The sequence below is a fragment of the Falco biarmicus genome, chromosome 4 (genome assembly GCF_023638135.1).
Source record: "Falco biarmicus isolate bFalBia1 chromosome 4, bFalBia1.pri, whole genome shotgun sequence".
Lineage (NCBI taxonomy): Eukaryota > Metazoa > Chordata > Aves > Falconiformes > Falconidae > Falco > Falco biarmicus.
In genome coordinates, this window is record NC_079291.1 from 38924267 (window position 1) to 38941267 (window position 17001).

General features: G+C 37.7%; 1 protein-coding gene across 1 annotated transcript; it reads right to left on the reverse strand.

The window, feature by feature from the left end:
• Positions 1 to 458: 458 nt before the first annotated feature.
• On the reverse strand, positions 459 to 16893 carry DBF4 (DBF4 zinc finger). The gene is given in 14 exon segments (XM_056337040.1): positions 459 to 695; positions 697 to 1558; positions 2728 to 2852; positions 3682 to 3796; positions 6103 to 6234; positions 8014 to 8056; positions 8333 to 8363; positions 9880 to 9956; positions 10102 to 10171; positions 10744 to 10794; positions 11980 to 12174; positions 14053 to 14231; positions 16483 to 16575; positions 16745 to 16893. Coding segments are annotated over 13 exon segments (2064 nt in total). The 5' UTR covers positions 16529 to 16575; positions 16745 to 16893; the 3' UTR covers positions 459 to 557.
• Positions 16894 to 17001: the final 108 nt, after the last annotated feature.

Genomic DNA, 17001 nt, shown 5'->3' on the forward strand with positions numbered 1-17001 from the left:
GCAAAAAAATAACATGCTTTCCTAATACTATTTCTTTGTGATTACATACATCTTGTTTTGCATTCTCTAATAAAGCAGCAGCAGAAGGAATGGGAAGGGAACCAACCAAATCTCAAAAACATCAGTAGTCCATAAGTAACGGACTGCCTTATTTACAATGGAACATCCAGTTATTTATAATGTGGTTATTTAGAATGTACCATAATAAATGATTTTAGAAAATTATTCCATCCAAATGCAGCTACATCACACTTATTCGTTTTGCCTGGCAATTAATTTACCCCCAAATTTGCAGTCAGAGCCTTTTACTAGCTGTGATAAAGCAGTACCTTTTAAGAAAACCAAACAAAACACCTTAGTTTTATTTTTCATACTTACATATACAGAAGTTTTTGCATTAAAAAACCTGAAAGCCAAACCATCTGTACATATAATACAACGATTAAAGTCTCCAAGAATAAAATCTTAAATTTGCAAGTTTATTTGAAAAATCATTATATTAAATAAAGCAGCATTAAAATCCAGCAAATGGGGATGAAGAGGAAAATAATAACCACCTAACATTTATATTCTGCCCTCCCCACATAGCTTTCATGCCAGTTGATGTTTACAGTGTAACCTGAAAAACCTCCAAATTCTGAGTTTCTTTCACTTGTCTGAAATGATACTGGTAGGGCCTGCACTGGTGAGCTACAAGAACTTGTCTTCGGAAACAGACAGTCCATCTGTATACTTTAAGCATAACTCCATATCCTGTTTCCGGAGTTCTCTTTTGTTTCTTCCCAAGTAAAGCTTTACTTTTCTGTGCAGCTTTCCAGGCGGTGAACTGTGTGCAGAGCTGGCAGACAATTCATTAAGTTCTTTGTTTACAGCAGTATCAGATACCTCAGCCTCCAGAACTACAATGTGCTGCATCTGTTGATGATTATCACATAAATCACGATGCTTCTTGACAAACGTAGGATTGGCATCTGTTTTTTTCAAACACTTTGCTGGTAGAACTACTGCATTATTTAATTTTCGTTTTGGCTGTGATAGGTTTTTATCACTAAAATCTGTAACTGGAGTCTGAGAATATAAAGTACACATGCCTTCCTGAAAACACTGTAAATTCTTTTTATTTACTTCTGGTTCCAGTATTTCTTTACTGAATGGATCATAAGCTTGAGGCAAGTTCTCCATGCATGCATTGTTATCCTTCTGAGGGGGTGGCTGTAAGAAATTTGATGATACCACATTTTCTCTTAAGTTTGCAGCACAGGAGCAATCAGTTTCAATATTTTCATCATTATTTCTGATCTTCCTTTTTAGTTCTGAAGGTTGTGACAGATGGCAATGAAGAACTGAACAGACAGATCCAGAAACAGGGGTAGGTATTGGTACAGAATTCAGTTGTACTTCTGCAGGCTGGTGATCCAGTTTGAGCGCCCTCATTGCTGTATCCTTCCACAAGTAACTTTTCAATGAAATGCGTTGCTTTTTCAGTTGTTCTTTCAGCTCATCCGGTCTAGTTATCTTTCCAGTAATAGAAGAAAAACATCCTGTACTACATTTTGACCTACAATTAAATTGTTTAAAATCAGTAACGAACACTTCAAAAAAACACGGGTAACAATTCCATATGCAAGTGATTCTAGAAAATCAACTGAACTGACAAAGCAATTTTTGCTTTTACTTTAAAGGGAAGATATATTTAGGGTAGCAACACATTATTTCTACAGGAACAGAGCACCTTATATTTGAATTTGATGTTCTCTTATTGATTTCTGCAACTCATAAAATTGTTTTAAAAATACACAAAGTAGTCTATTATTTCAGTAAAATTTCACAGTAGTATACAGAACAAAAGTTAATGAACATAATGCAAAATTTCTACAAATACTTACAAATATTCTATGATATATACATACAAAATTAGCATAGTTATATGATTTTCTTGACACAGTATTTCAAACCTAACCACTCTTGAGTACTTTTAAATCACAAAAGGAATAAAGGCCTGCCTTCATTAGGCTAGCAGTTGCATGACTCTTTGCGTTTCCTTTGATGTCACTAAGAATATCTTTGTCTTTTTTTTTTAAAAAAAATACTTATTCCTTATCTTCCAAATAATTTCCAAAAAATCAGAGCAATCTTGAATTGAGTTACTGTTTCAAGTAATGAAGATACTGATGCCTACAGTCCAAGACATAAAACATGTCTTTCTCTCCCATTTAAGCTTTTGAGCTATGAAGAAAGGAAAATCTGCTTTCTTTGTCCAGCACAGACAGGATAGAAGCCATGAGAGCTTAGTATAGATTGGAAGACCTAGATTAGACTAGGAAAAGTTTTTCCACTGGTAAGGTCATTCTGACTGAGAAGGCTACCATCTGCTGTTCTTAGGCCACTAAGAATGACAACAAAGTTTGTAGAGCAAGATGTCCAGACATTGCTGTCCTCCTGTCACCAATATTTTAGTACAGCAGATCTTGCTTTTCTGAGGCAGAAAGATAGGCAGGACAAATTTTGGCAATTCCTTTCACTCTCATTTTCCTGTGATGCCATCTGCACTTCTAATTTCTGCTTTATAGAACTGAATTCCCAGATACAACTGCATTGCAAATTTCAGTGATTTCAGAGCAAAAAATATTAATTTATTCTGTACCAAATCCACAATTTCAGAACAAAGTATCTTTATGTTCAATGTTTTAACTCAAGAGTATTTAAATTTTAGAACATGTAACTTACCTTCTCATTTTTTTGGCATCATCTTTGTATTCAACAAACTCATAAACAAAATTTGAGATTATGTCATCAACAACTTGGTACTGTGTGCTGTGCGCAAAATTTTGGTGCTGCTCACTTTCAAGATGCTGGAATTAAAAGAAAAAACAGAAAACAAATCTAATACTACAGATATAAATATACAAGTCATCAGTACAATATAGAGGAGTAAGTAAATATCATTCATTTATTACCAGTGTCTCTGAGACATGAACTACTTAGTGCCTTCAGGTATCATACAATGAAGCAGCAATCAAGAATTAAAACCTACAAGCGAAAAAAATACCCACTCGCTGCTTTTTAGGAGATATATTCAGAAAAATCTTTTAAGATACACAATACATTAAACTAGCAAGTAGAAACCACTGTTGATACCACACTTAAGAAATATGACTGCTGTTAAGGAATACTGGACTGAAACCAGCTGGAATTAACTGCTTAGCATTAGTAGCTAAATTTGCTGAAGCCTTAGGCCACAAGCTGTGAACTTTCACCTAATACACTGAAACTGCCTATTTAAGTAAAAGGAGGCCCAGAGCTGGTTTGCGCCAGGAGATAAGGAATCAAGAAAGGCCACTACCCCCCATCAGCAGAAGCTGCCACCTCAGAGATAAGGGAAGAAACAGTCTGCTGAGACACAATGACAAGACCCACTGAAGAACAAGGAGACCCGAGACCTTAATATTATTATTGGACTGAACCGTCACACGAGGGGCAGGAAAACCTAAGACTGTAAGGGTATAATTGCCCAGGGATTTCCTTATTCAGGGTCCCTCTCCAGAGGCATCCAGCTCAAGCTGCATCTTTCCACTGTGCCAAATAAACTAAGATTCTTCCTGAGGCTCCACTACAGGATGCATAGGGTGGAGAAATTTCTTTAATAACTGTATCAAAGCATATACTTGACATTTCACATACTATTTGCAGATCGTCATATTTCTTCCCACAACATTCACAATATCCTCTCTTTTTTTTGTCCTTCTGAGGGAGCTGAACAGGAGTTCCACAGTCCTTCTCACTATTTATTTTGTTTCTGTTAATAGAAAAGATATATTAATGAGTATCAAATATGGAGCTGAGCTCTATACTTGCCTCTCACAGCACGTTCATTCTTATTCACTTAAAAAAAATAGCAAAAGCTTTATTTACCCTCAAATTATTTACATTGTTAATCAATGCTTAGGAAAAACAGAGAAAAATTACATATTGATAAAAAAAAAGAAAATTATTTACTGCAAAAAGACAGCCAGACCCTGTAGAACTCTACGTAAGCATAAAACATACAGGTTAGTACAGATGTACTACTATCACTGACTCAGAGTAAACAATGCAAAATTGCTAACCAAAAAACCCTCACTTGACAAATCATAGGACATATGGAAATCTCTGGGCATAGCTGATAAAAGAAAAGACTTGATAAAATCAAACCAGAAAAAAAAAAGGAAAGTCTTCTAACATTGCATCCACTGTCAGTATTTCTGATGCCAATAAAACATGCAGCAAAACCACCTGGTCTAACAGATGACCTCTCATTCTTCAGTAAAAGTAAAGAACAGTCACATTTGTTGGTTATAGGCAGGTTTTGAATATGCTGACCAAATGCTGTTTTGACCTGTTTTTATAGGCACAGGCTAAGTGGAAATATGAGGAAATGAACCTAAAGTTGTTCCTGGAGATTAGAACATGAAGAGGTTTTCAATAGCTGCTCCACAACCTTCAAAGTCCTCATCTGGGGAGAGCTACTGTTTCCTGCAATTCACTATTAAACCACCTAAAGATGATCAACTAGTGCTAAAGCAAAACCAGTGTCTACTTCCCTTTTACTCCAGAGGAATAGTGCCATCTCCCTGTCTAGCCAAAAATCATTCTGACAGACTTTACTAAGCATGTGCAGAGATGTAAGCTCAGGACTTTACGTCAAAAAAACCTGTCCTGAAAATCTAACTTACAAAGCATAGCAGTGTATTGCTCGGCATAGTAAGGGTATACTGCTTTCAATCAATAAATCTTAAGTTGGTAATGCCTGCCCCAGCATTTGCTGGGTTCCACAGGACAGTAAACGTACACAGTTAGGTGGCACCTATTACACCAGCCTTTCCACCTTCCCTCTTTACCACTGTAAAAATCACAACAAACAAGTAAAGCAGGATATAAGCAACAGAATTCAGCATCTGAAGATTGAGTAACATCTACAGGTCTTACCCAACACAGAACCAAGCAGAACTGACAACTTCACCTCAACATGGTTTTCTCCCAGATAAAATAAAACAAGTGAGCACTCCCCCCTACTCTCTCCTGAAACTGACATACCTCACATTTACGTGCAGAATATGAAAAAAATCTCCCACCTAAATCCCTCTTTGGCATGTGCCAGCCTGAAAGATTAAATAGGAATATTTATTCAAACGTAACTCGTGAATTTTTTAATGTATCATATTCCTTGTATCCATATAAACGAAAGGAATATTCTCCTCCCTTTTTTTAACACTTCAAAGTTCCACATACAGCAAAGCTTACTTTCACCTAAATATCTTTAGCCTCTCATGTGAATCAATTTGAGAAATCAATGAAAGAATCATTAATACTCCAGATATGCTAGGTAGAGGAAATTCAAAACAATAGCGTGATTCACCAAAAACCAGATAATTAAGACTCCCCTAAGTAGTTTCAAATAGTAAAATTGATTTACTGAAAGTTCTAACTGCACCTGGAGTGCTCAAATAGACCCTGAATACCAAAATCTATCATATAAACACTTGCCGTAAGACCAACTGCAATTCTACTAGGCAGCTGGCATCCACTTTTCATCTCTGAAGAGTTGAAGCCATATTTGCAGAGTCTAATTTCTATGAATTAGACTTTATCAACAACATGCACTTTTTATCAACAATGATTTTGCACTGTGAGTCACTGGTTTATTTTTTTTTTTTCTGCCTACTTTAGCATTATACCAAAAAGTATCAAAAGATGACTTAGTAATCCACTTCCTGTCAAATACTTACTGGATGACATCCAAGATGAGGACAAAGAAGAAACCAGTGCCAGAAAGGAAAAAAATATCTTATGCTGACCCACACTGAAAGGACAAGGCCACATTTTTGGATGTATGCATCTGTATGTCCAAAAAAAGGACTAAAGACAGGTAAAGAGGGGACAGAAAGATAGACAGACACGAACAGCTACAGTGTGGCAAACACATCAGCTCAGACATGGCTATTAGTATTAAATATCACACAAAATTAGAAGCAGAGCACTTATTTTAGGAAACAATTACTTAGGATTAATTTAGAGAACCACCCTCTCCTCTATCCACTCCTCAATTACAAGTTTTCAACAAACCTTTGCTTAGACTGAGTTTGCTTTTGACCAGCAGGATGCTTCCTATCCACCTCAAATGGACTATACGGTTTTGGGACACAGTAGTTCAGAACTGGAAAACTGGGTAACTGCAGATAAAATGGTCGGTAGTGGCTGTATTAGACAAAACATTGAAACCATCAGCAATGCATTAGAACCATCAGAAATGAAAAAAAAAAGGAGTTAACAGCACAAATTACAATCAGGTCAAAAATATTGAAAAGAAGTATTTCTCTTAATGTACATAGAATGCTAAGCAGATAAATATCCTAGAACAAGTAATTCCTTCTTTCCTATAAACTTGATACTTTCTCAAAATAGATTTGCCTTGAGTTTCCATAGGTGTCACATATTCCCTGGGGTATGGCTTTCGTGCCTATTTACTTGCCTATCTATGTCTACCCAACTTGAGAGTTGGGTAACCAATAAAACTAACAATTTGGATGATTGTGCAACTGTGTTCCTGTGGAAGTAGCTACAGCAGTTCCCAACATCCAATGCATTATTTTTTTCCCATTTTACCATTTTCCCTTTTTGAAAAATTTTAATCAATACATCATTCAAAATATAAAATCTGACCTTTTCATTTTCTAGAAAGGTAATTCTCCTGTACACCACTGCACTCAGAACTAGCAACTGTACCAGTGATCTGAATATATTAAAAATGTTTAAAATAGGACATGCCAAAATTCACATACTGAACCATGTGACCAAAATGCTGATGGCAGAGTTCAGTCTGATTTTTTTTCCCCACATTGCTGTTACAAGCTACCCAGGCGGAAGAAAAAGAGCAAGTCTGGAAAAACATAATAGGGACAGCTAAGCATCTTGTTCTGCTTCCAAACTGTTACTTACATTGCATAAACATTTAAAAAACATTAAGTTACATAAACATTTAAAAGTGTTTCAGATGTTTAGTACCCAGCTATATTCAGAAGTCAAACTCATACATATTTATATACCAATTTCTTGTACTTAGAACTGTGATTGTCCAGTTCTCCCCCTATTCTCATGCCCCTCATGCCTACTACACCAGCTCACAGTATAAGACCAGGTTTAGATCTCTCTTTTAATTTAGGAAAGTGTCAAAGAAATCAGGTCAAAGAATTTGGAGCTTATGAAGATCATCATAAAGCAGAAGTTAGTTCAGAATGTAAAGTACAGAATATGCTGTGCAGAACTGCACATTTTTTATAATTCATTCTTCTCTCACTTCTGGCAAACTGGTACCTCCTTACACAACCAGGTCTGATTGATTACAGGACCAGAAAGATATGAAAATTTTAAAGGCTGAAAGTATCAGATTTCATGCTACTGCGGATATTGAAATAATTTCGGTTTTTTTAAAAAAAGAAATGATTGAACAGGAAAATAAACCTAAATCAAGGGATGATTTTAACTATAACAACTTCCCTTTCCTTACACCTAAACAATCTCTGCAGGAGATGAATTTTATTGAGTTGAGACTACAGGACTGGAATTTAGCACAAAGTTTAACTGGTGTTTTGGTCTAGAGGATATGGATCTAAGAAAAGATGTCAAGGTTCAAAGCTTCCACGTTTCCTTTTGATTCATATGGCTCTTGGCAGAACGTAACCCAAAGAAACCCACTCTCATGATCTACAAACTGGAGATGCATACTAACTTTTCACTTCCGTTACCTATCGTAAATGTTCCCTACCATACTACTACTTGCTCAATCTCATTCAGTGGCTAAACACAAATAGCTATGCAGAGCATGCAGACATGAAAATTCTGTCTTACAATAACAGGACAGTATGGCTGGCATCTAAAGTCAGGAAGCCAAAAGGGAACTGAAATCTGAAGGCTACTTCCTTAAGGCTTACTAACTGTTTGAGAACCATATTACTGATGCATGAAGACAACACTTACCAACTTCTGTCTTCCACCTTGACAAATGGATTTTTCAGTCTACCTGCTCAACGGGGGGAAGAAAAAGGAATTGAGAGAAATACTTTTCTTCATTCAGCAAGCTGCTCCAGTAGCGGAGTAACTGAACAGACATTATTTTAGAACTTGTTATCTACATGTTTTGACAAACTCTTGATTTCAATAGTTTTTCTACATGCTTTCCTTCAACATACAAACTAGAACGCAGCAGCACACTTGAACAGATGAGAACTGCAGTACATTTTTAAGCATTCAGAAAATAAAGCGAAACAGAAACCTCTACAAATTCTGAAATACTTACTTCTTGACTTTTGAGCAGCAATTTGTTTCCCCTATTGAAAAAAAAAAAAAAAAAAAAAGGAGAAGGCATAAAATTTCTGTGAATATTATTCTGCACTTGACTCAAAGATTTAGCTGTAGCTAATTAAGTTACAAGGGTCTGCCTGTGTTAATCATGACTTCATACACAGTCACAATGAATTTTCCAGGAAACTAAGCTCATTAGTACTTCAGAAGTATGGTGACATGTTTCCCAAATACATATATATGTATTTTTACACCACACACACACACACAAAGTGTTCTCCTTGAGACATTTATTTTTCCTAAACCCAAAATCAGATGAAAACCACACAAAGGTAAATTTATACCCTTACCCTCTCTCCTCCCCCAAAATATCATGCCATGGTTGAAAGCTGATTCTTAAATACAGTTAACATTTTTACAACACTGCTAGCTAACTAAAGCTGTAAACTGCCACCAAAAACTGCAGACAGAAACATCTTCCAATTAAAACAAATCTACTCATTTGAAAGTATTCACACAGGTTGGTTTTGTGTTTTGTTTTGTTTTTTAAAGCAATTAAGATTAAAATTAAAAGGAGTATTTTGTTTTCAGAAAAGAGTAAAGTTTACATTCAAGTATCAGCATTTAGCTGTAATTGGTTCTGGTAAAGGTACAAACTTGTATCTTAGACTACTTGCAAACACACACACCCCCTTCTATCCATAAACACTGACACACAGATGATCTAGCAGGAGATTTCATGTGGCCTCAATAATCAGTCAATATTGCATTCCAAAAAAACCCGTAACATACACTAGATGGTATGTTTCCATTTACGTATCACAGATCCCCACCTGGACTAGATAACTGTACAACTTTACATGTTTAATTTATATTACAAAGCAAGTGCAGACAGAGCACACAAACAGCTAAAAGTTTTAGTGTATGATAGTGGGACACTGAAATCTGGAGAAATCAAGATTTTCACATGCTGACTGCATTATTGGCAGAATAGCTCAAAGATACTTTATGCTACTTCTTTTAAAAGACTAGGAACGAAAAGATGCTGACTTGAGCAACTGACAGATTCTCTACACAAGTTTCTTCAGGAAATGTAACTGTGATTCTTCAAAATGGTCCATCAAAAGGGAAGGGTTTCTAAACACTGTGTCATAGGGAAAATTATACAAGGGAATTTAACCACAATCTACATTATACTAAAACCAAACTACAAATTTATTACTTATTATTTTTGAAGCTGGCAGAATGGAAGTTGCAGACAGTTGGGTACTTCTGATTCTTAGATATCCTTTGCAAGAGTAAAGGTCTACACATTATTTAATCAATGCTACTATGGGATTTATTTGTTAATAATACTGCTATTTTTCAAATGTTTTTGAAATTAATTCATACAACACACTGGTCTGGGAAAAACTGAACATGAGCAAGACTTTATTAAAAAAAATCTGTAAGGCTCACAGCCTTGCAGTGTATTTCATACACCTGTGTTTTCCCAGTTAATGAAACAAACTGCATTTTCACAAATGGCAAAGAGCCACTTACCACATCTTTAAAAGAACTGCCTGCTCTTTTGATTAGGTAGAGCTCCTTTTTCTTTTGTTCAATGTAATTTTTAACATCTGGCAAAAAGAGGGAGAATTATACTCAGCTGAGTTTATTTTGTATGCTTGAAGTAGTATGTCATTTTTAGTATTTTGAATTCAACAAAATAATTAAAAGAACATTGCAAGTTCAGGTTAGGCTTCATCAAACAACAATATTTACCATCAATATGAAGTATCTTCACTCCCCAATTCAAAGCATTGGACAGTATACTACCAGAGGGGATTAAGTCCTGCAAACAATAAATTATATTAGTAATATTAAACAATATATAGTTGATTATGTCAAATAATTACAACATGTACTTGAAAAGCTGAGATCAAAGTGCAGATGATTTGCTTCTTGCCAAAGGACTACTGCTCTCCTCAACTGACTTCTCCTCTGTGTCACAGCACTTCACTATCAAAAGATTGTATTTAACCTTTCAAAAAGCCAAAACTGTTCTCTATTGTCACATTTTGTAGAAAGATTTTTAAGACAGTGAATTTATACATTCACTTTAACTTCAAGAACACTTCTCAAACATTAGCTATTTTATATATATATATATACACACACATATATATATACATGCTAGCTAGATGATAATACTAGTCGTAAGACTCTACAGACTTTCAACTCTTAAGGAAGCACCCAGAAAGCATGACCTAACAGTTTTACTTAGGACAATCCCTTCACTTCTGCCTGTGCATTCCATGAGGGACTTCTCTCTTAGAACTCCAAGATCACTGTTACTACTGCTTGTTTTCCAGAAGAGCAAACCTGAAGTTTCTCAAGCACAAATTTGTTAATTACTTGGCTTACCTGCTCTTTGATTGCTTTTTCAACTAAGGATTTTCCTCTGCTCATACCTACCTATATTAAAACAGAAACACATTTTTAACAGGTAAGAACTCATTTCAAAAAAGACAATTTACAACTTGCTAACAAATACATATTTCAGCTATGATAATCTCCTTTTGTTCACTGTACTGCTATTTTTCATTAATTCACATCTTCCTCACAGGATTATGGTTGATACAGTCTGGGGGAAGAAAAAAAAGAGTCAAAAAAAAGAACAAGTGCTTATTTTCAGCCAAAGAAGGTCACTGCATGGCTGAAGCAGTGTTAGTGCTGGAACAACACAGAACAAGCAGCCAGCGACACACAGCAAACCATGAGTTTTCACCAGCTAGACCTGTGCCAGATTAAGCTAACAGTCATGAATATAATCATAGCCTCGGTCTTATCCCCATCTTTTCTCTCACCAGTGCATCTCCTTTTGTACTGTATGCCATTTATTCATAATGAGCATGTCTTTACCTATCCAGGCTATTTCCAAAATCAGGTGATCTCACCAATGTAACACTAAAACCATCCCACAGACTGGCTTGCAGTCAACTTCCTAAATAAGCACTGTGTATTTAGTACAGTTAATTGTTTCTAACTGTATTTTGAAAGGGCGTAAGACTTGCCCATGTAAGAAACTTCACGTAAACCTGCATGAATTCAAATATTAACTATTGCAATTAACATGATCCTCTAAGAAAGAGCTCAGAAAAACTTAATATTCATAATGTTCAATTTTAATTATTTCCTTGGACTACTATCAAAAAGTGCTTCTGTAGATACCTGCAGTAACAGCATCACAGCAGCCAGATTTTAATAGGCTGTGTTGCTAAAGAGACAGGAACCATTCACTGGATGACACCGCAAGCCTACCCATAATTGATTCAGTTGTCAAACATAACAATGTCAATGTTTAATTGTGTCAGATGTACTATATTACAACAGATTTTAGTGTAGTCTGCTTATTTGCAGAAAAGGCTCCTTTTTTAATTACTTTTTGAAACTGCTTAATTAGTTTAAGTTAGTTAGGTTTAACAAGTTAGCCTGAACTAGTTTAAAAGTATGTTTGACCTGTTAAAAAAAATAAATGTTTAAAACCACCTTATTCACCCAAGGAATATATTGCCATCTTCAGAAAACAAAATAGGAAAAAAATAAGAGTATATCCCACAGGTTGTACCTGATTTGCAGTTCTATTATTAAGAAACTTACTGTATCTCCTATCTTAAATGAACTTCTGTCATGTCGATCTTTTCGGTTGCTAGGATGAGGTGAACTATTTCCTCCATTATGTGCAGATTCTGGGCTAGGAACAGGAGAAATCTGACCAAGAGATGGTGCAAATTTTGCCTCCTTTTTATTAGACACCAGATAGCTGATATCTTTACTAAGGAAACTCTCCACTCTCTAAATATAAAGATATAAAGCAAATAATTAGTTCAAGACAATAAATCAGTAACTCAATTTTATATTGCATACTTTAAAGTGACAAAGCTTCTAGAATAGTTAAAAACCATTGAATTAATGAGAAGATATTTTCTAAAGATCTGGATGACTATTACAATTGAGCTGTAGTCCTAGTCACAAATTCCAATTTCAATTTTTTAATCTTGTAATCTTTATCAAGCTCTGTTTTGATTATTGTCATTCTTTGAACTATCTACCTGTAACACTTTTCAAATGGAAAAATTCAAACACTGCATTGAGAAATAACAGAAGAATTCAAGCTAAATCAGAGTTTATATATGCAACAGAAATTACATAGAATTGCTCAGCCAAACTTAAAGGCACATTTATATAAATGTAACTTAAGAGTTTGCAAGCAGCTATGAATTTACTGAGTTTAGAACCAGTAGAACAATTAAAACTTCAGGTTAGTTATGTTTCACACCTACAGTATTCGTAATACTTCTCAAAAAGGTAGAAGACTTAGGTAGATTTTTGTCTTGCTGAATATGGAAATCTTAGAATATGTGGGTTTGCTGTGCTTATTCTCTTCCACTTTGCTCCTTCAGTCTTTTACTACCAACCGTTGTGTGATTATCAGCTCTATCTACCTTGTTACTTCTAGCCAGTTTATGTAGCTTAAAAGTGTTTTCCTCTTCTCTACTAATCAGTATGGAAAGCACAAATCACACAGGCAGCAAGCTTGAAATTGTGCCTTCCAATTCCGCTTTATGTACCTTTTACAGAAATGGGGACATAGGCACTTTTGCATGCACTCCACACAAGAAACAACAAAACACACATGGCAGCTGAACTTGAGGGTGTTGAACACCTCGGTAGGCATATACTCCTCAGAATAAAACAGAAAACCTTCCTTTTCAGTCTTTTATTTGCAACCTTACCTTTCACATATGAATTTCTAAAATTCTGGTTTAGGGAGAAAGACAGATGATAGCATGCACTTATTTAATGCTAAATGTAAAGGAGATGCATTTAACTTGAAACCACATTATCGCTATTCCTTGCCTCTACTATAATTTCAGACAGCATCTTGATTTACAAGTTTCAATTCCATAAAACTGCTCAGTGCAGCTCTGAGGTCAAAGTAGTATTGCCAAAGCCACGTTCAGTATTATCTAGCAATTTAAGCAGATCTCTTTTGCTTCTGTGGTTACAGGACATTTAACTGGCAAGATTCCTCAACACTAATTCAAAATATTCAACTTTAAAGTGGACTAAGCAATTGCATTGCTTGAGTGTTACTAACATAGCATGCACTTGCTTGTATTAGTGTTTCTTCCATACAGAAGAGAGAATTGGGGGGGAAGTACTAAGATGCTTACAGAATTTATTATTTAAATAAGAGTATTTAAAAATACTCATTAACATACTCTGTGCAGAAAGTACTTACTGAAGTTACCAACTTCTAGTAAGCATATGCAAAACACTTCCTCTAATCTCTTTCAGGTTCAGTTCAGCAACTTTTGTTAGTAATGTGTAAACATGTCAATATAGTCAGAAGCAGCAGGAAAAAAAATCATTTCAAACAATAAAACTTAATTTGGATAAAATTTTAAGCAAATTAATAATCAAATGAAAACAAGCATTTATATTAAACACTTTCGTTACAATTCGCAAAGCAGCTTCTAGCAAAAAAACCAAAATAATTTGTTCATAATGTTTAATACAAACAATTAGCTTAAGACAAGCATAAAAGAGAATTCCATCACTTATAAAATACAAATAATATTAAAATGCAGTTATAAAAAAACATGGAAAAGGCATTCCACATGCGCAGTTTTCTTCTAGTTTCATAAAGGTCTCTGCTCATTAACTTACCCCTCCTAGCTCTTTGAGGTCCCTTCCTATTTTTTCAGAGATCACATTTGATGGAATATCGAGGTAAAACACCTTCCCAGTGAGAGGCTTGTATTTATATTTCTCTGGTTTTCCTATATCTTTTTTCACATTCTTCAGAGAAGATCTTATCTTTTCTGGTTTTGCTTGCATTCCATTTGCTGCAAAAAGAAAAGGGAATTTAAAAGAACTGTGTTTTATGAACTGTGTTTGGTTTTTACTTTTTAAAAAGGAAAATTCCTAAGTTATGGATATGGCAGGGCAATCTTCCATGCAATATAGGATTTGGAAAAAATAGCTGTATGCTAAACACGTCAAAACCAGTATATCATTAATAATAATACTACATATAACCCTTAAAGGTGTCTTCTTAAAATCACATCCTAAAATGGACTTTTTATTTCAGTTGCTATACAATACCATCAATTTTCTCACCCATCTGGCAAGTATTTGCGATCTACTACACTACATACGCTACTTGCACAGTCACTGAGAAGAACACTATTTTAGAACAGAATCTGTCTCATTCATCTGAAACAGAAAGGATTAATATAGACTCACCATAACAAAAAACAGTCAAAAGTAACTGAAACAGCAAAGAATACAAGACCTAGATCCTACTATTTATCTGAATTTTGAGCATCTACCAGAGACCCAGGAAAACTAAACTTTTCTAGTTATGAACACTCTTTCTGTCCCAGTGTATTTTACTCTAAAACTAAGAAATCACATACAGCAATTAAACTGTGCTGATGAACTTTCCTGATGCTCAATGCAGAGCTATCCATGTGACCTAACTGTTAGGCTAGACATTTTAATAAGCAAATAAAAAAAATTCAGTCTGAGTGAGAAATAAGTCTCACTTCTCCAGGAGATCTTGGAGTGTGGTAAAGTTCTACAAGAACATCAGCCCAATATTGAGCAGCAATCAGAAAAGAAAAAAAAAAAAGAAATTGCTAAGAAACAGAAAATAAAATGGGTAAACTTTTTATGCCACTTCATAAATGCAGTACTCAGCCACAGCTTAAATACAACCTGCAAAAGAGATTTAGAGGAATAATACAGATATACAAAATCAAGAACACAGAATGGCTAAACAGCCTATTCCAGTAGAAGAGGTATGGGAGTCAGCTACAAAATGAAAAACAGGAGTTGATTCTCTGTGCAACAGGGCAACCCTGTGTAGCTTGCTGCCAAAGAATACTGTTGACATGAAGATGTAATTTCTAGGGGAGGCTGCACAAGTACAAGAAAGAGGAATACTTTGAGGGGTCCTAAATCCACAGAAGCAACACACAACCCATGAAGTCCCTGTAGCTAAACACAGCTGAAAACCTGAACATTATTAGGTGACAGTAATTGTACCTTCTCTGTTCATACATACTTCCACAGGAATCCATTTACAATGACAGAGGACCACCCAAGATTTGCACATCATTAGTTTTACACTGTCTTTTCTTCCCCACTGCCTGATGCCCTACTTCTAGCTGCTTCTCTTCTGGAGAAGCTCAGAAGAAACAATGAGAGCTGCTACAGGCAGTGAGCAGGCCTCTTCTGGAGACAAAAAACCAACATGCAAAACAGTCCCTCCCTGAAATGGTCTTAGATGGGAGAGGGAGCAGAACCACTACTCACGCTGCAGGATTCTGAACACACATGTAAGTGAAGCAGGAACAGCAGTCAGATTTGTATAATTAGAGAAATAGGGAAATGGGGAATCTTAGGATAGTGTTAACTGATTCAGAATCTGAACAGAGAAGATTGATTGCACGTGTGCAAGTGAAATTCCGAACATGACCAGGGATCGAATATGGTATTATATCCAGCACACACACGTGATGGCCAGGCCAGCTCAAAAACTAACACACTAAATACTGGAGTTACGATTGGAAAATACATATTAAACTTCTTAGGGATAATAAAAAAGATCGGAGCGAGTCAGCAGTACCGCAGTAACAGTGAAGAGTCTCCCTCACAAAGCGACTGCGGTTTAATACCCCGGGGCCACCCCGGTACCGGCAGAGAGCTGCCCGGCGGCGCAGCGGCCTAGCGCATTTCAGCTCTGCTCCTGGCTTCTCTGCACTGCCAGCAGCTTGCAGCAGACAGCAAGTCCGCCAGCTGCCTTTTCAGGTACACGCTTTTACGTTCAATTCCTCAAACCACGCAAAGGTGGTTTCGACTGTCCGCCACTAACAAAGCCGGCGCAAAGAGCTCTCACCCACCAAACCCAGCCCAGCACCCGGCGGGCCGCCGGCATCTCACGAGAGCCGGGAAGGCGGCGGCGGCGGCGGCCGCTGAAAGCGATCCCGCCGGCTTTCGAACAGACTGGAACCCCCCACCCCGAGCTCCGAGCCAGGGCGCACCAGCTCCCCCCGCCCCCTCCCCGGTCACCCCCAGCGACCCGCCGCTTACGGGGAGGCGCTCCCTTGGCGGTGGTCTCCACAGCGCTCGGTTTCATCTTCCCGCGAAGTCACATCCTCCTCTGCTCTCCAGCCGCCGGCACACCTGCGGGGGGCAGCAGAGCCGCTAAGCTCCCCGCGCCAGCCCGCCTCCCCCAGCGGCTCCAAGCCCGCCCCTCCCGCCGCAGCCCGGCCACCCGCGCCCCCGGCCCTCTCCGCCGCAGCCGCCGAAGCGGGAGCCGGAGCGTGTCCCCGCCGGTGCCGCGCCGCCTCACCCGGCTTCCCGCCAGCGCGAGGCCTCGCGCCTCCACGCGCCGAGCACCCAGCGGCGGCCGCTGCCCCGCCGCGGGCCGCGCCTCGCCAACGGTCGGCCCCGCGCGCGCGCACGCGGGAGAGGGCGGGCTGGCTAGGGCCGCGCGCCGGGGGCGGGCTGAGGGATGCCGGGCCGCGGCGGGGAGGCGGGGGGAGGGAGGGAGGCGGAGGGAGGGAGGGAGGGAAGGAAGGAGGGGGAGGCACGACGGGCCGCGGCGGG